At 38.6% G+C, this 22,897-nt stretch overlaps 1 protein-coding gene across 2 annotated transcripts in view; it reads left to right on the forward strand.

Annotated features, from left to right (window-relative positions):
• Nucleotides 1-22,374, forward strand: part of TMX3 (thioredoxin related transmembrane protein 3) — a 45,696-nt gene extending 23,322 nt beyond the window's left edge. For both annotated transcript variants that reach the window (XM_049619639.1, XM_049619640.1), the window contains 8 exons: nt 3,558-3,624; nt 7,891-7,989; nt 10,285-10,342; nt 10,507-10,560; nt 11,401-11,457; nt 15,846-15,975; nt 17,352-17,420; nt 19,033-22,374. In XM_049619639.1, the coding sequence (XP_049475596.1) occupies nt 3,558-3,624; nt 7,891-7,989; nt 10,285-10,342; nt 10,507-10,560; nt 11,401-11,457; nt 15,846-15,975; nt 17,352-17,420; nt 19,033-19,290 (792 nt within the window). In that variant the 3' untranslated portion in view covers nt 19,291-22,374. The remainder of the gene's footprint in view (nt 1-3,557; nt 3,625-7,890; nt 7,990-10,284; nt 10,343-10,506; nt 10,561-11,400; nt 11,458-15,845; nt 15,976-17,351; nt 17,421-19,032) is intronic.
• Nucleotides 22,375-22,897: the final 523 nt, after the last annotated feature.

Here is a 22,897-nt window from a genome sequence, read left to right on the forward strand (position 1 = left end):
AGTTTGATAACTAGGTGTTTGGTTTTAAAAACTGGGTAGGTGATAGTGTGATCCATGAGCTTGAGAATATGGCAAAAGGAACACATTTGGGAATGGGCGAGTGATCAACTTATTAGACATCCGAGTACAAGCATCAGATTCACAGTTGGATATAGGGTTCTGGAGTTAAGGCTGTGTAAAAAACTTTGTAGACATGGGATACAAATTTTTAAGGAAATGAGTGGGCCCAGGACCTAAAGACTACAAAAGAAAATACGAAGAAAATAGCCGGTAAGAAAAACAAGATGAGTGGAAAACCAAGATTTAAAAAAAAAAAAAAAAAAAAAAAGTTTAAAAATGAGAGGTCCAGGGGCACCTAGGTAGCTTAGATGGTTAATAAGCATCCAGCTCTTGATTTCAGCTCAGGCCATGATCTCATGGTTTGTGAGCTCGAGCCCCACATTAGGCTCTGAGCTGACAGTGCGGAGCCTGCTTGGGATTCTCTCTCTCCTTCTCTCTCTCAAAACAAATAAACATTAAAAAAATTTTTTTTTAAAAAAAAGGATCCATTGTGCAAGGTGCTTGCAAAGTGGTCAAGATGAGGAGAGTACAGTTAACTGTGATTTTGTCCACACATGGAGGTTGTTGTTGGTTTTATGAGAAGGACAGGTGCCTCACTGGTGTCATTTGAGAGAATGCAGGTAAGAAATTGTAGGTTACAAGTGTAGACTTCTCTTTAGAAAGGTTTTGCTGAGAAGGGACCTGAGAAATTTGGCACGAGCTGACGAGAAACATGAAATCAAGGGAAGCTTTTTCTTTTTAATCAGTATAAGTTACAAAAAATCAAAAGTTTTTTTTTTTTTTCCCCACAAAGGTAAGTCATAATATACATTTGATTAGTTTTTGTTTATTATTTTCTAATATTTAGGTACTATTGATTTAAGAAGATTACTGAGTTACCTAGAATACGGTCTCGTGCTTCCTGCAATATGTCCATAAACGTTTCAGCTCCTTGGAGGAGCCTCAGACAATTTCTGGTCAGTTTAAACTCATTCTAGGTTAATTTACCTAGTTTGGTCTAAGAAGTTATTTTGGAGTATTTTGCTTATGCATTTATTTTTGATGGGGAGGAGAAGATAGGGCGAATGAAGAGCCATACTTGCCATTAGATTCTCAAATAGATGCCCCACAGGGTTATGAACTTCTTTGGACTGTCTCAGTGTGCTAGAAAGGCCTAGGATGGACTGGAACTGGAACTTTTAGTCCATTCTCCTCTCCAAAGCCCAGGGGACCACATTTTAGTGTTAGAGATGAGAATGTACGCTGCACCTTCACCTCCGAAGCTCTCCAAGCAGTTTCTTTGGAGCACAGCAGAGAGCGTGCTGGCTTCATCCCCTGACACCGTCTGATGCCACCCCGGTCCTTCTGCAGTGACAGGTGTCTGAGATCAAAATTCTAGCACCTACAGCTTCTGGGTGAGCACAGATGGTGTCTGCTACCCGGACAGACTATTGGTTATCATGTGCTGTATTTGCTTTTACTTATTTCTTATATGTATATGTATCTATAGATATATATATATGTATCTATAGATATATATATATAAAGTTTTTAGAGACAGAGCGAGACAGAGCACTAGTCAGGGAGGGATAGAGAGACAGGGAGACACAGAATCCAAAACAGGCTCCGGGCTCTGAGCTGTCAGCACAGAGCCCGACACAGGGCTCGAACTCACAAACTGTGAGATCATGACCTGAGCCAAAGTCAGACCCTTAACGGACTGAGCCAGCCAGGCACCCCTCATGTGCTGTATTTATTATTATTAGCCTCTCAACTAGTTTTCTTCAAACATCCCTTCATTATTCCTGCAAATAGCAATATTTGTCATCTCTTTTTTAGTTCTGTGTATGTGGTTGCAAAAGTCTGCTGGGGGGAGTCTGTTATTTCATAATCATATGAGGATTTTTATTCCCATAGAGAATTCTCAACTAAGGACAAAGCCCGTGATTTTATGCCCCTCCCCCTCCCCCCCATCTTGAATTTTATATTTGGTCATGAAAAGCTTCCTTAGATTTACAGCTAGTTTTTCAGCTAGTATTTTTGAAAGCCTTAGTAAGTGTAAGAAGGGATATAAAGATGAAGACAATTTCTAATTTCAGGATACTTAAAGGTGAATGGAGAAAAATGGCCTGTAGACAAATAACTGTGATATCAGATAGTTTAAGGAACACAGAGAAAGAGGACGAGGGGTTCAGAATCTATGGAAATCAAAGGCTGCAAGATTCCACGTATCTAGTAATATTAACAGTACGGGCACCTCAGGGGCATCCTTGAAAGAGAGGGATGCCGAATGTTGAAAAATACTTTCGAAGCACCTTCGTAGATGAGTTGCCAAGAGCACGCGAATAGAGTTACTTGATGATAGAGCCTTACCTACAAGCTTTGCTGCTGCCTTTAACATAGTTATTTTTTTCACTCATATGTGGATCTTGAGAAACTGAACAGAAGACCACGGGGGAAGGGAAAGGGAAAAACTAGATACAAACAGAGAGGGAGGGAGGCAAACCATAAGAGACTATTAAATACAGAGAACAAACTCTAAGGGTGGATGAGGGGGGTGAGGGAGAGGGAAAATGGGTGATGGGCATTGAGCAGGGCACTTACTGGGATGAGCACTGGGTGTTGCATGTAAACCAATTAGACAATAAATCACATTCATAAAAAAATAGTTATTTTCATGGTGTTGTACCATTTTATAGTAGTCATGTAAACAGCTCATTCTATATTACTGAGGTATGCCTTCCCCCCTTTTTGATATTTCCAGAACAGCCATCTTTATTTTTATTTTACTGTTACTGTTATTTGCATTTTATTAGTTATCAATTGATTGTTGTTACTTTTCATTATTACCACATCATGGAATAATTCTGTGTGGTTTACCCAAATTATATCTGTTCCGCATGGATACTGATTTCTCTACTATATAATAGTACTATTTTGAAATAAATACAGCATGCTTCTGAAAGAATTTCTTATTATTAATTGCCATTATAGGTTCCCATTTATAAAGCCAATTTACAGTTTAAACCTGCTCTCACATTTGTTAGCGGACTTAATTTTCCTAACTCTGTGGTGGGGTAGGGACTCCGTGTCCTTGATTTGCAGAGGAGAAAGCCCAACTCCCCAGGACACGAGCGGCCTCAGTGTCACACAGTCGAGAGATGGCAGGGAGGGACTTGAGTCTACCGGTGCCGATTGTTACCTCAGCCACTGCTCTTCCCTACCTCAGAGTGGGTCTCCTGTACTTCCTGTGGTGTCTTTACCTCTGTTGTCAGCTCTAAGAATATTCCATGGCTCTCACAGCAAACAACAGGGCACTGTACCTGGAGATGTATAAAGAGATGCCAAACCCATCCTTGGATAAGCTTGGGATTGGCTGCTTTTTAACTGCTTGCAACAATTTCATTATTGTTGTGTTTTTTTTTTTTTTCTGATTTCTTTCGATACTTTTGAAATTATAGCTACCGATTAAGCACTTTTAGAATGATAAAAGTTGTTTGCGTGTCTTATTTTTGCAGTATGTGATACTGAAGGAGATGCCTGCTGTACTTGTTTTCAAAGATGAAACTTACTTTGTTTACGATGGTAAGTTCCGAAGTTTTAACTGATGTAAAACATTTTGAAATTAAAATGCTGTCTATTATAGGACTTAGGTGTTGATCAAAGAATTGGTAGATTTGACGATTCCTCTGTCTCCCGATAGTTGAGCACTGACAGGTTTTTCTTGCCCTTCAACTTTCGTTTTTCATCTAATGTTCTTTCTGGGTCTTGCCTGCAATGAATTTATTTATTTATTTATTTATTTATTTATTTATTTATTTTGGTCTGGTCATTTGTCTTTTGAGCAATTTCTGTGTGTTATTTTAAAGCATTCAAAATTATTTATATAGGAAAAAAAAGATCTAACATTGCAGACTCACAAAAAGATGAATAACTAAAACCCCCTCGATAGTGGTGAAGTCCCTGTAGGGTATGTTCTGCCCTCGCTCCCATCTCTCCCTTCCTGATAGAATAACCACCCACCTACTGTTCAACATTTCTTCAGTGAAGTAAGTACCTAGTCTATTTTTAAAACACTTGTGTTATACCAAACATACATCATAATAAAGAGAATGCTAGAGTAATAAAAAACACATCCCCATCACCCAGGCTGGGCAATTACCGTGATCTTACCACATTTGCTTCAACACTTTTCTTCTTTGTTGGAAGTATTTTAAAGCAGATCCCAGAGGCTTTTCCTCACCATGTGCCTTGTTACGCATCTTTTTAGAAATGTTAGTTTTCCTTTATGTATAATTACATGCTGTTATAACACTTAATAAAATCAGCAGTTCCTTGGCATTGTCAAATACCTACCCCCACAATCTCAGAACCGTGCAGTGAGGTTCCTCGGGCCAGTGGAGCAAACTCACAGGGGCTCCGGGAGATCGTTTAGATCTCAAGGGAAACAGTGAAACTCAACATCTGTTGGATCCCACACAGCCACTGAGAAGCAAAAGTAAATGCAAAGTCATGCTTGTAGCAGTCTCGGTGACCTTCTCCATTAGTCTCATAAAGTAGAAGCTTCAGTTCTTTTTGTGTGCGTGTGTTTCCACATTTACTGAGAGAATTAACATATAATATCGTGTATGTTTAAAGGCATACGATATGTTTTTTAAAATTTTATTTAAATCCAAGTTAGCAAACAGTGTAATGTGATTGATTCCTCACTGACTTACACCACCTAGCGCTCATCCCGGCACACGTCCCCCTCAGTGCCCCTCGCGCACCTCCCTCCATCAACCCTCAGCTTGTTCTCTGGATTTAAGAGTCTCTCTATGGGGCGCCTGGGTGGCTCAGTCGGTTAAGCATCCGACTTCGGCTCAGGTCATGATCTCACGGTCCGTGAGTTCGAGCCCCGTGTCAGGCTCTGTGCTGACAGCTCAGAGCCTGGAGCCTGCTTCAGATTCTGTGTCTCCCTCTCTCTCTCTCTGCCCCTCCCCCACTCATGCTCTGTCTCTCTCTGTCTCAAAAAATAAATAAATAAAAACAGAAAAAAAAAAGTCTCTTATGGTTTGCCTTCCTCTTTGTTTTTATCATTTTTCCTTCCCTTCTCTGTTTGTCTGTGTTATTTCTTAAATTCCACGTATGAGTGAAGTCATACGGTATTTGTCTTTCTCTGACTGACTTATTCCGCTTAGCATAATACATTCTAGCTTCAGCCATGTCGTTGCAAATGGCAAGGTTTCATTCTCTTTAATCTCTAATATTCCATTGTGTGTGTGTGTGTGTGTGTGTGTGTGTGTGTACCACATCTTCTTTATCCATTCATCAGTCCAGTTGAACATTTCGGCTCGAAGCTTCAGTTTCTTATTTCCACCAGCTACCTTTGAAATACTCAGTGCCTTTGTGTGACTTTTTGTTACTATGTTGCACAGCACAGATATGCAACATTTTAGTCATTACAGAAATATTCTGGAGTCTTGTTATTCTAGAACAGAACAGAAACTAGACCTACTTGAGAGCTGTAAGTTTTGTCTTGCTTAAATAACTCAAATAAATAGAAGAATATCTAATAAAAAGAATATTCTGATTTTTTTCTAATGAAAGGAACATTTTAACTATTATACTAATCGAAAACTAAGCATTTCTAAAATTTTGTATCTTCATTAATTTTAAGTAAGGGTGACGGCTGAATTTTATTTTTTTTGCTATAGTATAACAACTCCCATTTATTTGTTATGTTTTACACAGCAGATACTATTATGTATTTGATATTCCATGTTATCGTCACCCCTCTGTGGGGATAGATATTAAAGCAGGTAGATTAATATTCTGAGGTTATGAAAGAGATGACTGAAGAGCGTTAGGTAAGGCGATGGATGTATAATTCATCACAGGTTCATTCACTTATTTGTTCATTCACCGGATATTTGTTGATTGTCCTCATTAGACATTGGGCTTAAAAAGGAAGTTAGGAGGAACTTGGCGCATATGAAAATATGAGGAGGAAAATAATTCACATCTACACTGATTCTATCCATTTGCTCTTTGATTACGACCCTCCTTGTGTGATAAGCACTTAACATATATTGTCCTATTTGATAACAATCCTTTTGAGATCCTAGTATTCTTACTATTTTACAAATGAAAAGATAGGATTAATGTGTTTCTCCCCCAAGTCAAAATAGTGTAATCAAGCATTAGTCTTCAGATCTCTTGTTCTAGTTCTGTTAAGAGTTTGTTAATGCTTCAGAGAGCCACTTTGTTTCTTTTTGGAAAAAGTCTGTTCATACCTGTTTAGATGTAAATCTGTTCTTGAATCACGACGACTAAGAGTGCCCATCCTCATGTCACCATGTTTCAGACATGGCCTCCCACGAGGGGACAGGAGGGATAGGTTAAGTATCTGTAGCTATTATAGAGGCCAGCGGTTTTTAATGTGCAGTAGGCTAGTATTGAGAACCTGCTGAAGCTTCAGAGGAAACCATTTACTTTGAATGCTGCTTCTAGTATTTAATTGTTGCCAATAAATTTAGAAGCTTTGTGATAGGGGCTCAGGAGGATAGTTTCATTTCGTTTCTTTTCTTTCTTTTTTCTTTTTTCTTTTTCTTTCTTTTTTTTTTTTTTTAAACATTCATTCATTTTTGAGAGGCAGCGAGAGAGAGTGCAAGCATGGGAGGAGCAGAGAGAGAGGGAGACAGAGGCTCCTAAGCAGGCTCCAGGCTCTGATCTGTCAGCACAGAGCCTGACTCAGGGCTCGAACCCACAAACCATGAGATCATGACCTGAACTGAAGTCCGGTGCTTAACCCACTGAGCCACCCAGGTGCCCCAAGGATAGTTTGATGAGTTCCAGATTTATCACTCTGTATAATCTTTGAAACATTTACTTTTGACCTGGAGTGGAGATTGTGGCCCAATAATCAACTCCTATTTTTATGTTTATTTTTCTAATTTGTAAATCCGAAGCCAAAAATACTTCCAGATTTGGATTATGCCACTTATTTGATAGGTTCGATAACTTGAAAATGTTTTGTTTAGCGATGCAAGTGATAGAAAAAGCACATCGTTCAAGAAATCATTAAAATCCAGTCTTTAGCCAAACATATTGGTAGGCTTTTACATCACCTTCTTTATCATGCAGTTAAAATCGTTCACAAGTACTTCAGAATTCTGTTTCTAATCAGGACACAATATTTCTCTTGAATATTATAAATGCTTCCTCTCTGTTTAGTGGGGAAGCAGTTGATGTTGGATAAAGGCCAAAATACTGTGGCTTCATATGTGTGCTATGGTAGTTGTACATATGAGAAACGATTTTAAAGTGCAGTAGAAATGTAAAATAGAAAAGGGTAAAGAAACTGTAATAAAAAATTACCCATACTGCCATCATTCAGGGATAACTCCCAGTCTAGGATAACCATTTGGTAGGAGTATATGCCTTCATTTTATCATTCTGTCTGTTTTTTTCATACTTTATGTTTTATAGAGTTCCAGTGATGCTGTAATACCTGTTTTGCAACTTGCTTTACCACTTAATTTTCCATTTTTTAAAAGTCTGTAAATGGTCTTCCTCAAAAATGTACCATAATTATTTAAATTATTTTCTGTTGAGGGTATTTCACTTATTTCCTTTATTTTTATTTGTCTTTTGTTGTTTTTAATGATGCTGTGGTGAAGAATTGCTTTGTGCATTAATCCTTTTGTACAGCTCATTCTTTGCCTAGAATAGACCCCTAAAATGAAATTTATGAGTTTAAGATTACGATTCTGTGTCAAGGCATTTTACGTATACTGTTAGATTAGAATGCTACAAGCATTTTAAAGTCATATTTGCATATAACTTACTAAGTTTTGTTGTATTTTTAAGAGTACGAGGATGGTGATCTGTCATCTTGGATTAACAGGGAGAGGTTTCAGAACTATCTTACCATGGATGGCTTCCTCTTGTATGAACTTGGAGACACAGGTAACAAGCGTATATACAATGCTCCATCAATCTGTACAGTTTTTCCTTTATTGGTCACTTAAACCTGATTTTGTAGGAAGGGAATTTTAAGCTCTGTTTCATAATTTCCTTCCTTAAATAGACCTCAACGCCAGTTCCGCTTTATGAGAATATAGATTAATATTAACAAAGAACAAACATTTGTATGGGGATAAAGGTCAGTTAGAAAAGGTTTCCTAGTTAGAACTCATAGTGCCAGGGAAAACTGAGCCTGGGTAATAAAGAAATGAGAAAAAATAACCAGGAACCTATATTAGGAGGCTGATTTTGTAGTGGGAGTCGGAATACAACTCATCACAACCTCTTAAAGCCTGCTTTTACTTGTGAGGAAAATACAGGCACCACATTAGCATGGTTTCTTAAAGTTGCATGATTGGAAATGACAAGCAAAGTAAATATATTTATAGATGCAAAAATGAAAGCGATCAGCAGCTGACTGTAGGGTCTCAGATAGATGAAAACTATTGTAAGAAACTAACCATGTAAGTTGTAGGAGGAAGCGTTTTGTCAATTTATGTTGAATTACAAATGAGAAATAAATTATGGATATTATTGCCACATTTGTTTTCATTTATAATTTCATTGATAAGTGGGATGGAAGTATAGTTGCAGATTTTTAAAAAACGGGAAAATGTTACTCAAGGTTCAGTTTGTTTTTTTTTTATATGAGAAGTAGTGTGCGTAGAGTTTCCTCTTGATGATTTCCTGCTTTTGAATCTGATTAAAAATGCAAATTAGAAATGTTCTAACAGGTTCTCATGTTATTTTCTGACTCTTAGGATATTTGTTCTGGCTCCTGAGCCTACTTTTTCATGTTCTGTGTCTGGTGACGTTTCTGTCTTTGCTTATCCTTACAGAGGGGGTGTGCTCGCTCAGTGTTGGAAGGTGGTGTGGACACTGTCAAAGAATGTGGTTTACTTCTGGATTCTCTCGGACCCTTGTGAAGGGAAGAGGGGGACGATATAGGAATACAGTAGTTTTGCTTTCAGTTCAGTAATCATAAGAGACATCATGACCTCGAGGTGGTTGTAGCTTCTTCTCCCAGATTAATTCGGAAAGAAGTTGGCTATGGAATGTTCCTGTTTTATGTCCAACACAATTGCCCTTGTTCGGTTGTGTTGCTGCGGCTCGGCCCCTGTTCCTTGTCCCACTGGCCACTTTCCACACGACCACAAGAGGTCCTGGCTCTTGTCCTGGTGGCGGCAGGTCCCTGTGTCTTCTGACCCCACCTGAGTCTCCGTGTCCTCTTTCTCTGGTCTTCCTCACCCTCCTCTCCAGCCACACTGACTTCTCGGTTTCCTGCAAAGGCTGGAAACCTTGTACCAATACACCTTCAATACCCAGAAATGTGTAGTTAATTTATGCTCATCCGTCAAACTCAGACCAGACATTGCTTCTTAAGAACACCTTTTACTGGTCCCCTCAAACTACCGAAGTTCGCTGTGTCATACCCTTCTGTAGCTTCGTGTTCCTTTCCTTCGGAACTCTTCTCGTTGTTAGCCATACGTCTGTTTGTGTATTGTAAATGATCTGTAAATGTTACTATTATTTTCCCTACCAGACTGTGCTCTCCACTGGTGCCGGGCTGTGTCTGTGTGGCCATCACTGCGTGGTTAAGTCCCTCAGCTAATAAATGGTGGCGCCTCACTGCGGTTTCCCCCCCACCTAGAACAGGATAGACACGCTGGACCGCGACGTCTGGTCTTGTGACTCCGGTCCCAGTGCTCTGCTTATGACATCCTGCTGTCCACTAGAGGATGTTAGAGATGAAAGGGATCCATGTTGTATTCAGGGTTAGGTAAATTGCAGTCCATTTTGGTTTGTGTGGCATCACTGGCAGGTAGTGACCCATGCGTGGTACTGAGTGGAATAGCGTGTAAAAATCATCCCCTTGTTACATGTCATTCTTTTAGAGCTACGTTAGTTGATGATAAATTTCTTTTATCAACTTATTTCTTAATGTCTTAGCGTTGGACAAAATACTTAGTTAACACTTTGTGAGTTGTGTGAAAACAACAACTTACGAGCATATAAGTTGTTAGTTGCTATTATTTACATTTGGGGGTTGGGAGGGAGCATCTGTCTCACTTGGAGTTGACTAGTGCGCTGATTCAGTCTACTGTGCATAACATGTAGCATAATTGGAATTAAGTTCTAGAAGCTATTTACTAATTCCCGATTCATACCTACAATAAAAATTGAAAAATTTGTGTAACGAGGGTTTTGAATTTAGGTATATGTCGTTCTTAATTTCAGGAAAGCTTGTGGCGATTGCAGTTATTGATGAGAAAAATACATCAAATGAACACACCAGGTATATCAAATATCATCTCATTCAAACTTTACGTGACTTCACATAAACTTGATATAGTATCTTACTTTTCCTACACTGCTAGAATAGGCAGCAGATGTTGTAATTGAAAAGTCATAATATATTTTTAAACTGCAGAGATGAAATATTCATGTGTTCCTTCACAGATTAAAGTCAATTATTCAGGAAGTTGCTAGAGATTACAGAGACCAGTTCCACAGGTAGGTGCTTGCATTCAGGAACATTCCTTTATCTTTGCTTAATTATGTTTTGTTATACAGTGAGGCAAAAAATAGTACTGTTTCGTACTTTCAAAGGTGAGTCAAGATACTGAAGTGAATTATAGTATGTTGCATTTCGGTATGAATTGTTTGGACTTAAAATTTGTTGATGGATGTCATATAAGTGAAAAAGAAACTTTCATTTGTAATTTGGAGCATACTTGCTTCTTGATAGGATTCGGGATACGTTTGTGGTTAGGATATATGGACTTGCGCTCTTACATTGAAGATAAATGCGCGGTCGCAAGTCAGATACAGACAGATGATAATTGTCACAGGAACTCAAAGAATAACAATATAAAAACTAAGTGATCTTTTTGCTTTGTGCTAACCATTGTGTTTGTTGCTGCCATAAGAGACACTCATTATATTTACTTTTTATCCCGTTTTTATTCGGAGTCTTCTAGTGAAGTATGAGTGATACATATTTATATTTGTCCTGCTATGAGCATTTTCTGATTAGTTCTTTTTAGAAGTGGGTATTTTTTCTTAAACATATTTTAATTAGAAAAGTTTATATTGCCCTGCATGTTAAATATATAGAGACTAGAAATGTCTTAGGACTTGTTTAATTTTACTCGTGTGTATCTGTATCTGAGGCCAGTAGAATTCATACTCTTTTCGACATTTATTTTATGTGATTTATATTTAACGTTTATAGTGTTTACATGCTTACCAAGCCCTAAAGTTCAGTTCTTGGTACATATTTACCTTATTTTGTATCTAATAGTGTTCTCTCTGTCTCTCTCTTTTGTTTTTCTTTTGGTTGTTGTTATTTAGAGATTTTCAGTTTGGCCATATGGATGGAAATGACTATATAAATACTTTGCTAATGGAGTAAGTAAAATTCTAAATGATTACATGATTTCCTTATCAATTCTGTCAATTTTTAAATTTCTGTTTCTGAGAAACAAAAGAACCACTAGCTGGAAAAAAAGCAAACTTTCCTATATGCTGATACAGATATTCTCTCCTCAAATACCATACTTTCGTTTTTAAATCTAAATTTGAAACTCATTGAGCTTTAATAATTGCACTATATTAAAAAAAAATTACCTTGGGGTGCCTGGGTGGCTCAGTCAGTTAAGCATCTGATTCTCGATTTCAGCTTATGTCATGATCTCGTGGTTTCATGAAGTTGAGCCCCATGTCGGGCTCTACACTGACAGTACAGAGCCTATTTGGGATTCTCTCTCTGCCCTCGCTGCCCTCCCCCCCACCCCAATGCACAATGTGCGCACGCACTCAGATAAACATAGAAAAAAATTTATTTCCCAATTCCATGTTAATAATTGATAGTATTTTGGAAAGAAGACAGTGTTCAAAAACTTCCAGATTTTGTGGTTTCTATTTAACACACACTTTAAGTTCAGTTTTAATGAGTAAATGTAACTTAAGTAAACATTTTTTTTTAAGTTTGTTTATTTTGAGAGGGAGAGGGTTCACCCATGTGAGTTGGAGAAAGGGAGAGAGAATTCCAAGCAGGCTCTGCACTGCCAGCACAGAGCCCTGTGTGGGTCTCAAACTCATGAGATTGTGACTTGAGCCAAAATCAGGAGTTGGACGCTTAACCAACTGAGCCACCCAGGTGCCCCTTAAGTAGCATGTTTTTACATTCAAGAATTAACTGCTATTTTAGAAGAATTTATTTTAACAGATTAAAATAGTTTTATAGGGAAAATACATGATTTTAAAATAATTCTATCGGTTACGTTTATGATGTAAAGATTTGATTTGTCACTTCAAAAAGTTGGTATTAGAAAACACTTAACCTACCTATACTGAATGAATTTCAGATAAGAGTCTATGGAGTAGACATTTAATATCTACTACATGTCACACGCTGTGATTGGTACTGTTGATGTAGAAAATGAGTTGAGTCCTTGTCTTCAAATACTTAATGGTCTGCTGGGTAACACAACATAGTAATTCCACAACTGAATGAAAAGGTCTTTGTAGTAGAAGGTTTTGGAAACATGGAGGCTCTCACCCCCATCCCAGTGCACACAAAGGTGGAAGGTTCAGAACATGCTTGCTAGAGGAGGCAGTAATTAAGAGAAGTTTCCTGCAAGAAGAAATGCAGAGAACTCATTCCAGACAGAGCCTAACAGCACACACAAGAGGTGGTGGGAAAATGGGGCTTTGGAGAGTGTGGAGCTTTAAGATCGCCCCCGAAGTGAAGGTGCGGAAAGCCCACTCGCTAGAGGCCGGTGACCTCCTCCAGCGACACTGAGGTGCCAGTTCAAGTTCACGGCGTTGTGCCCTTGTGCCGTGTGTGGTGTTCTCTAGCTTGGCGTGGGAGCAGAGGCAGAGCGTTGCCTTGCTTCAGGTTTCAGCGCATGTATTCCATTGGGGAAATTAAAACCAAATTTACAATCCCAAGATAACATTCGTAATTTTCAGTTAAAAGTCTTAAAATTATAGTGTTACCTTTATTCATTTATATTTATTATCCCTTTTGTTATAATAAAGATTTGAGAGTGTTTACCAATGATATAAAGTACCAGATATCCTATATCACGAAGACATCAAGACAAAGGAAACTAAAATAAAAGATCTTTATTATTTGAGGGATTTATCATTTGTAGGTAATTATTAAAGGTACTTGAAAAATTTGGCCTTGAATTTTTCATACTCAAAGTAAAGAAACATTATTTATACATTCCCCATAGTCTATCAAACAACTATAGCTTATAAGGAGTATGGCAGACTTTGCAGAAACCTAAGAGAATATGCTATGCTGTATAATCTCGTAATGGAGGACACCATAATAGAAGTATATTTTTAATAGGATTTTTACAGCATATATAGTAGGGACTTTGATACAACCATTTCTTACAATGTCCTTCAGGGCAAGCCAGCATTCAGTAAAACATGGTTTGTAAGAAGTCAAAGCAGTCTGGGTCTAATAAACAACGCCTTGATCCAGGATAATATTCAGAATATGTACAGATGATGGGCCGTCCTTCATGAGTATGACTTTTAATGTAAGTTGTGAGATAGTAGATATTTTGAGCTACAGTCATGGTCAGAGAAAAATAATAATCTCTACCACCAACACCTTGTTGTGTTGTTTGTTTTTTATTCATATTTTGCTTTTTTTTTTTTTTCTTTTCTGAAAGAAGAGAAAGCATATGATGGTTATGTGATAATAATTAAAAGTCCTTATTGAGCACTTAATTCTGTGACCAACACTCGACTGGTCAATATGTATTTTTGAACTTTTGTAGAACTTAGTAAGGTATAAGTACGATTGTTATCTCCATTTTGTATAGATGAGGAAATTGAAATTTCTTAGAAGAAACCCAAGGAAGTTAAGTAATATGCCAAAGGATGCCCAACAAGTAAGTTAAAGAGATCCAGTTCTCAAATCCAGATCTCTCTTACTCCAAAGCTCTTCTGTGACGCTAATATTGTCAGATAAATTAGTGGAATTTAATAGGTATTGATGCGTAAAGTGTTTTTAACTTAGGACAAACACATGATATTCTATAAGATAGTTCTATGGCAGCACTATGCTTTCTAAATTTTCTCAAAATAAATAGGGACTGTCAGACCCTGGGTCTACTAACTTGTTTTGTTTGGGGTTTTTGTGAATATAATTAAGAGGGAATAGGATGAAGTGATGTTTTCCATTTCCATCATTATTTGAATTGAATTAGTTCACAACAGATAGTCCTTAGTTCAACTGTGTATTTAACTTTTTTACAATATGTGCTTTTATAGGAAGGCCAAATTCTAATCCATTCTGTAAAATATAGAAGTTTTTTTCCTATTTACACATTATGATAACTAATAACTAAGCTGTTATCAATCAAAAAGTTGTTTTTTGCATTCATTATGAAGAATGGAGATTTTTTTTAAATTATACAATCAGCTAGTTCTTGCCTAACAATAATATTGGATAATCAACTACCTGATACCCAGTAGCTTCAAGCAATAGTATTTGTTCTCTCTCTTGTCTCGGCTTGGCTGATGTTGACTGGGCACAGAAGGATGTGGCTCCAAACTGCCACTGAGGTGCCATCAGCTGCACAGTCTTCCATATCCTTGACCTTAGCAGGACGTTTTCCTGGGGCTCTTCTTGTGGCAGTCACAGAAATAGAAGAAGGCAAGCCTAGCCCTGCAAGCTTAGTTGAAGTCTCTGCTCGAGTCCCTTCTGTTACCTTCCCCCTGGCCAAGTCCATGGCTGGCCAAGTCCATGGCTGAGCCCAACATCAGGAGTCACATGAGCACGATTTGCCTCACTGGGAAAAGGGCTTTGGGTGGGGAGGGAGAGAGAATTATGAGCGATAAAGCAACCCACAGGACTCGGTTACTTATGTGGTGATAATACAGTGGTGGTGTAAATTGTTTCTACTGTAGTTTTGTGCTTTTGTATAATATTTTTATATAGGCACAAATAGCCATAAGCCCATGTGTAGGTGACATACAGAATTGAGCACCTCCCTTCCTTTTATGATTATTCAACAACCTGTCCTTGAAAGGAAAAAAATAAAACATTATTTCAATTAAATGACACCTGTTGGTAATGTTTTCTCTCGTATCAACTGAGTTGATACGTAGTGTATCAGTGAGGCCCTTCCCGAGGACGCCCGTGGAACGTGCGTTGGGATGGTGGGCGTTCAGAGAATTCAGAGTAGCATGTATTGAACGTGTACGATGTACGAGGGACTGTGCTGAATGTTTGAGTTTTCCTGATTTTTAAAACAAGACAACCTCCCACTACCCACCTCTTATTCGTCTATAAATGAAAAACATTAGGCTTAAAAAGTAAATGGCGGGAAAGCCCCAGGCTTGCACACAGGCGGCGTGTCTTCAGACACCGCGCTCTTTCCCGTCGAGTTCCCTTCAAGTTCCCTTCGTGCCGCTTGACTGGAGCGGGTCGTGTGTGACCCAACACTGCTGGTATTTGGAGGGAAAGGAGCGGGGTTGCCCAGAAATTGACACTTCATACGTAATAATTTCTGTCCTTCAGTTTAATCATAAATACCAAGCTGTCTGATACCATATATTAGAATGTTTATCATACAGTGTTCGTTCAGCTTTTTTTAAACCGATGCACAATTTGAAATTTTCTTCATGTAGACACAGGGAGGCAAAGCTATTCGTACAGCTTCCTCCTCTTGTACTTGTTACTTAGCTATAATAGAAATGACTGTCAGAATATTTGTTCTCTCTCTGTTCAATGTGTATTTTGATTTCTTTTGTTTTTCCCTTTTCAGTGAACTGAAAGTCCCGACTGTGGTTGTACTGAATACTTCAAACCAACAATACTTCTTACTGGACAGACAGATCGGCAGTGCCGAGGACATGGCACATTTCATTCGTGACATCTTAGATGGCACAGTCCCGGTGAGTTGTTCCCTTCCGTTTCACAGGGGCCGTGGGAGGAGGTGGAGGAGAAACAAGTTTTCTTCTTTCCCGGGGACTCTGAAAGGAAGGGGCGGCGCCTGGCGCAGAGGGGGGTGGGGGGGGTGGGGCAGGGTCCCCGCCTCGCTTCTCTCAGGTCGCAGAGCAGCATTCTCTGAGACACAGAAGCTGCTTATGGGTGGGGACATCCTAGGGGTATCTGGAAGACATCGTTGGTTGTCACAGTGACGGTAGGTGGTGTTGGTGTTTGGGGTCGGGGCTGCGGATGCTGAGAGGTCTGCCGTGTGCAGGGGCATCCCAGTTGTGAGCTGCCCCAGCCCTTAACCTCTCTGGGTTCAAGAGCATAACTGGATTAAGTTATTCAGGCTGCTTTCCTAAGAAAAACCTGTGACTGAGACCTCAGTTTTTTGAGAGATGGGGAAATGTACCGAGAATCAGCCTCAGTGGAGAGTTCCAAATCCAACCACATAAAATATTTTCTAGAAATAATGAATGGGTTGTCTTCACTTTGCATTTTTCCCTGTAAGGAGTACTGCAGTGTTACTCAAAGTGTGGGTTGTCACCCGTATTATGGGCTCATGAAATGACTTCAGATAGGAGCGGCAGGCATCATAATTCAGTAGGCTAGAATAAAATAGAAAAAGTAGGAGACTCGTAGACTTTTAGGAAGTCTAATTACTGGTTTGTGAGAGCTTTGTTTCAGATTGTTACAAACTTTATTTGAAAGTTGGCTCACGGAATAACAAGCAGTTCTTCTGAAAACAGTCACAGAGTAGGAATTTTATATTTGTGAGAACAATACTTGTTGAAATGAAACTCACCTATATGAGTGAGAATTCTTCCGTATGTCAGTTAGTGAAACCCAGTTCAAACTGTTTGACCACAAAGTGAGCTTCGTACAGAAATTCAAGGAATGAGCCAGACTTCAGAGATACCTGAAGGCAGGGATTTGATTTTCATCAGGAATTTTCTTCTCTCCCTTTGAGCACTTTTTTGCCGTTTGGGTGTCATTCTTGGGGAGGTTCCCTCCACGATAGTTGAGGTGCAGTGACTTTAACAAGCTCAGCTAAACCCAGAAAGAAGTTGGGCAGGGCTCAGGTGGGTCAGCATCAGCCACGACGCTCAGAGTGTCAGTAGGGAGACTGAGTCTTCAGAGGAGGGTCAGAGTGTGTTCACGCAAGAAAGGAGGTTGGGGGGGAGGGGGACGGAAAACACAGTAAATATTTGCTGCATGGCTCTTTCAGGTGCTTTTTGTAATCCTCTGGGGTCAACCCTGACCTGCACTTGTAAGATTATAACAGAAAAATGAAGTTATAGTACTTAAATAATGTAATTGTTCTCTTCCTGTTAAATTTAAGGCCCAAGGAGGTGATAGCATTTTGCAGAGATTGAAAAGAATAATATTTGATGCCAAATCGACTATTGTGGTGAGTCGTGACAGCTTGCTTGGTGTCACTGATAATTGAAAACGTATGGGTTAATGTCTAAGGAAGGTAAAACCTGAAATTTCAAAGGGTTGGGTAAAAACATACATCTTTTTTTTTCTTCTTTTGAGAAAGAGAGTGCAGGCGTGTGCATGCAGGTCGGGGAGGGACAGAGGGAGGAGGGGAGAGAGGATCTTAAGTAGGCTCCTCACCCGGCACAGAGCCCGACACGGGGCTTGATGTCACGACCTCGAGATCATGACCTGAGCCTAAATCAAGAGTCGGACGCTTAACCAACTGAGCCGCCCAGGTGCCCCTAAAAATACATCTTTAAAGATGAGAACTGGTGCATATTTATATTAAGAAAATGTATTCTTCGGGTGGAAATTAAGTTTGTCTACTTACTTCTGTACGATCGGTGAGTTGACTAGAGTTCAGAATCCATTACCTCAGTGACGTGACTTACAAGCGTTTTCCGGAGCCTCTTTCCGCCCTTTTCAGTCGCTGGGTCTGAAGGTGCTTCAGCTCTCGGTCAGCATTCCTAGATTTGTTGGAGCCTTAAACTGCATTGTAGTTGTCTGTCTTGAGCTGCTCAGTCCAGAGGTGTTTTCGCTCATTACGGCCGAAAGCAGTTCTCAGAGCGGAAGTCCTCAGAGTAGGCCTTTAGCACGTGATGCGTAGCTGCTCCTCTGACTTGCACGCGGTGTCTTCCTTTCCTTTTACCCTGGCTCCGTGCATTGTTTCTACCACTGCACGGTGAGTATTCCTAAAACAGTCACTTGTGATCGCTCTCCTTCCCTTTTCCAGCGACACGTGGGACAATACTCTGTCCGCCTCAGGTGTTCTCATTAGTTCTCGAATACTGCAGAAGCCGCCTGGGCGTTCTCAGTGCCTCATTCTTACTCAGGCTTAAATTTCCACCTCAGAACACTTTTATTCTGGGAAGCCTTCTTCCGTTGTCTCAATCCAAGGTGACCTTGCCCTCCTCTGAATTCACCTGTATCGTTCTCAGGGTTACCGTCTGAGAAGCGTGTAGTCACAACCCATAGGATACAGTATAGTTGAAAGACCTGTTCAGCCAAATTGCTTTTACTGTTTCCTGAGACCTGAGGAGATGGCGTATATGCTGAGAGGAGTTATTATTAAGCTCATGTGGCTTTGCTACTAAGCAGAAAGTAAAAAGGATTTAAAGCGTCCTGTGAAGAGGAATGCGTATGCACCTGCTTTACGGTAAACAAGCAGCCTTCTCGGTGAATAGGTTCGTCTAGTCCAAGATACGACTCCGAAGCTGCTGGGCACGTAGTTACCGTCTCAGAGAGACCTTTGTGGTTGATGTGAGGAAAATGAATGTCCTTAGAAAAGTCATAGAGTATTTGGTGCCTCTTTCTGCTGCTGGTAGCTGGATACACACACACATACACACACACACACACACACACACACACACACACACACAGTGTAAAATTTCTGTCTCTTAACAGTGTCTGTAACAGGGTAGTCACTGCAGAAATACCGACCTTGATTGATTGGAACTAAAAGAAGTTGGGGGGTAGCAAGAGGATGAACTGTGTAGTGGTTTTTTAACAAACACTGAGCTGTGATGATCTTCCCACAGTCTATATTCAAGAGCTCGCCCCTCATGGGCTGCTTTCTCTTTGGCCTTCCACTGGGTGTCATCAGTATCATGTGCTACGGCATCTACACGGCGGACACTGATGGAGGGTACATAGAAGAACGATACGAGGTGTCCAGAAGTGAAATCGAAAGCCAGGAACCAGTAGAAGACGGCAAAGAACAGGAGCCAAGCGGTGGAGCCACCCTCGGGCCTACGGTGCAAGAACCCAAAGATGTATTAGAGAAGAAGAAAGATTGAATCTTGGCTAGTGTGGCATATTTGATAGGATTTCAAATTATCCAAGAGTCTATTTATTGAACTTAGACATTTAATCATGATCTTGACAAAAGAGAATATGTTATTTGTATTTTGCTAATATCAAACTGCATGGAGTGAAGTAGTCCTTCATAAATGGGGAGACATTTGGAGCAAACACAGGAAATGTTTATCTAAAACAAAAAAATGAGGAAGCACTCCATCGGAGTTTACCATATAGATGTCGTTTTAGCAGAGTAGTTCTTTTGCATGTTTCTCTATCTGAGCATTCTGTGACAAATTAAGATTCTTGGGCAGAATATTTAAATTGGTCAGTCAGGTAGAAGACACATGTTCGATAAAGAAAAACAATACTTTCACCTCCTACCATTCATTCTCCTCATGTATTTTAGATGAGATTTACACGGGCAAAATCAAGCCTTTAAAATTTAGCACTTTAAGGAGAACTAACACCTTTTTCCATGGATCAAATTCAGATTACAACTTAAAAATAATTTGGTTTTATATAGCATACCAATTTTATTTTGTTAGTTATTTTTAACGGAGAAGAAATGTTACTTTTTAACTTTCTACTCAGTTACATTATAAAATTTTCATATGGGTCTGTATAGTGGGAAAAAACAGTCTTATGTTTAATCTTTGCAAATTAAACAGGATTTACTTGGAGCAGTGATTTCAGACCACGTGCTGGGACATGCTTAGCAGGTGTCTCAGTGATCACTGTAGAAAGGGGAGAGTCTGTTACTCCTACCCTTCTTTAGCCAGAATGACCTACTTTTTTTTCTCTTTCTTGTTTTGTATATTGGAATTTCTTCTGAAAATTTCCTTTGATAAAAAGCTCCTGCTGCTTTTTAAAAAGTAATATAGATCTTATTTTTTATGTTTATGGTATGGTAACTGTATGGTAACTTAAAATATGTGTGTATCTTTGTGTGTATATAGATAGATATATATATATATATCTATCTATATACACACACACAACATGCACATATATTTACATATATATATATAAAATTTATTGACATATGTAATATTATGGGCATGTCTATGTTCATAATGAGTAATGAGTGACATAATCAGCCTGTCAGCAAAGTCTGTATCCAGTGATCGACAGCCAAGTGTTACCCTCTCCGTCCTCTCAATTCTGACACCCCTTTCACCTTCTGTCTATAATGACGTGACAGAGGAATTCTGTCCCAACTCGTGTATACAGATTGGAATTGTTGCAAGTAACACTGTGGTATATTTATTGTAGATTATTTTTGAGCCCTTCATTTTAGCTAACTTTAGATTTTTATGAGATGACCATTGGGTGACTATTCATTGAGCAATTGAGTTAAACAATAGAATGGTTTTTCTTAAACACTGAAAAATGTGTAATCATTTTAAAAATATGCAACTCATGGTCCTGACATTGAAGTTGTTTAGGGCTTTGGTCCCAAGGCAGCTGTTGACGATGTCTGATACTAAGCTGCTCACGACTGAAACAAAACTCGAGTATCTAAGTCCTAAGAAGTTGCTAGCAATTGTTTTATCGTATCCATATGCTCTTTTACATACAGTGATGAAATGCTTATTTTTACCGTTTGGCACTCTATTATTTTTAATAGTGAAGCACATAGGAAATTTCAGGAAATACTGGAAAGAAATGTTCTCAAGTGGAAACTGGAGATGAATGCTATTAATTAAACAAATAGGTTCCTCTCCAAAGAGTAGTGAGGGATTCTTTTGGAGGAACAATCTTAATGTTCCCAGTGGTCAAGCTTGCTTCGCAGCAGTGAAAAAAAGCTTAGGTGGGTACAGTGCCTCACTCGAGTCTAGTCTAGTAAGGAAGGTAAAGCTTAGCCTCCACCAGTGACAGGAGGAAATGATAAGAAATGACTCCATTTTCTTATCAGTCATCTGCACATTTCTTAGCCTTTGTCAGGCATCACTTATAAATGAAAGACCTCAGTAGGGGGAAAAATAGATTAAAAGCTCAATATATATCAACATACAAAAAGTTTGGCAGTCTTTGTATTGGGATTTTTTTTTTATCTGTAAATTAATGCCTTAGTTCTCTGTTTCCTTTTTCACAGCTCTCTCCCATTGGCCCACATTCTATTTGTGTTTTTTCAAAGTGTGACTGTTAGGAAAACAAAATGGTTAGATAGTTTATAAGTAAATAATTTTCTTTTCTGTTTGTATTAAGATTTTGCTTTTTATTTGTTGACTTTAGGATATTATCAAAGTTCTTACAAAAAAAATTAAAAATTTTGTTCACTAGTATGCTTTTAATATGGTCTCACTTAATGTGGTTATCAGTACTTGGAATGCTACTTTCATTTCAGGAGAAATTACTGCAAAATATAGTTAATATCTTAATGAATTTAGTATTAGGACATACATGTCCTAATTCATTGGTGAATCTTACCATGATTGCATATTAAGTTGGAGTTTCACGTTTTCTTTCAGTTGCAATAAAATTCTATTTTTTAATCCTAAAATTCAAAATTCTAGATGCTTGTTGTTGTGGGATCTGTTGCTCAATTTTTTTAGCAGAGAAAGTACATGTTTTTATCAAGCCGTGCACCCCCTTATAGCTTGCAATCCTTTTTGTTTTGTTTCATCATACACAGTAATATTTCTCTAGCTACTATTATCTGAAACTTGTTTGAGGTGTATTAGGCCTGAATTTTTATTTTCTTCCTCGAACCTACTGGTCTCCTGGTATCTGACTTACAAATAGCATTAAGAGCCAAATATCTGGAGGCTGAAGGAAGGACCTATGTGAGTAAACAGCTGTATTATTATTATTATTTTAGTGGATTTTTGTTGATGTTTCTGGTGTTTTGCTTCAGGGGCTTGTTTGGTTTTGGTTTTCTAAAAAGTAATTTACATATTTCGATCATTGCTTCATATGCTAGGAGATAGAACAGGAAAAAAAACTAAGCTCTTTTTATTATGCACACGTTGTTCAAATAAACCAGTGTGGGATGTTAAGACTATCAATTAATGGTGGGATTATGTTTGCCATTTTATTTTTATAAATATATATTTTTTCTGAATGTGTCTGAGTCCAAGAGTGGGCAAAAAATAATTTTCTACTTTGGACTAAATCTATAAAGGTTTTTGAAAGTCTGTATTACTAACTTGTTGAATTCATGATATCTTGCCTTATGGCACCAATTGTAAACCTGTTTTTTTCTAAAATAAATTAATTGAAAACACGTTTATTATTTTTACTATTTTTATTTCGTTTTGAATACAAACAGTTCCTTGTGCAAGTGAAGAGGATAGCGAAGACCGATCTTCCACAAAGTGTTTTTTCTTTTATTAAGTTGTAAGTTTTTCATCGTTATAGAAACATATAATGAGTAAACACACCTGAGATCAGATTGTTATCCCTTTATAGATGAAGAACCCAAGATTGGTTGGATATATTTTGTATTTAAAACTTGATTATTTTTAAATATTAATTTCAGAGTTTAGAGTTGAAGTGATTGGAACCGAGTCCACGATTGGCAGCTACATTGTGATCTCGGACATAACACAGGCTCCCCTCCTTTTCATTGTCAGTAAAATTGGAATCCAAAGCCTCAAAATG

The sequence above is a fragment of the Panthera uncia genome, assembly GCF_023721935.1.
Source record: "Panthera uncia isolate 11264 chromosome D3 unlocalized genomic scaffold, Puncia_PCG_1.0 HiC_scaffold_8, whole genome shotgun sequence".
NCBI classification, from domain to species: Eukaryota; Metazoa; Chordata; class Mammalia; order Carnivora; family Felidae; genus Panthera; species Panthera uncia.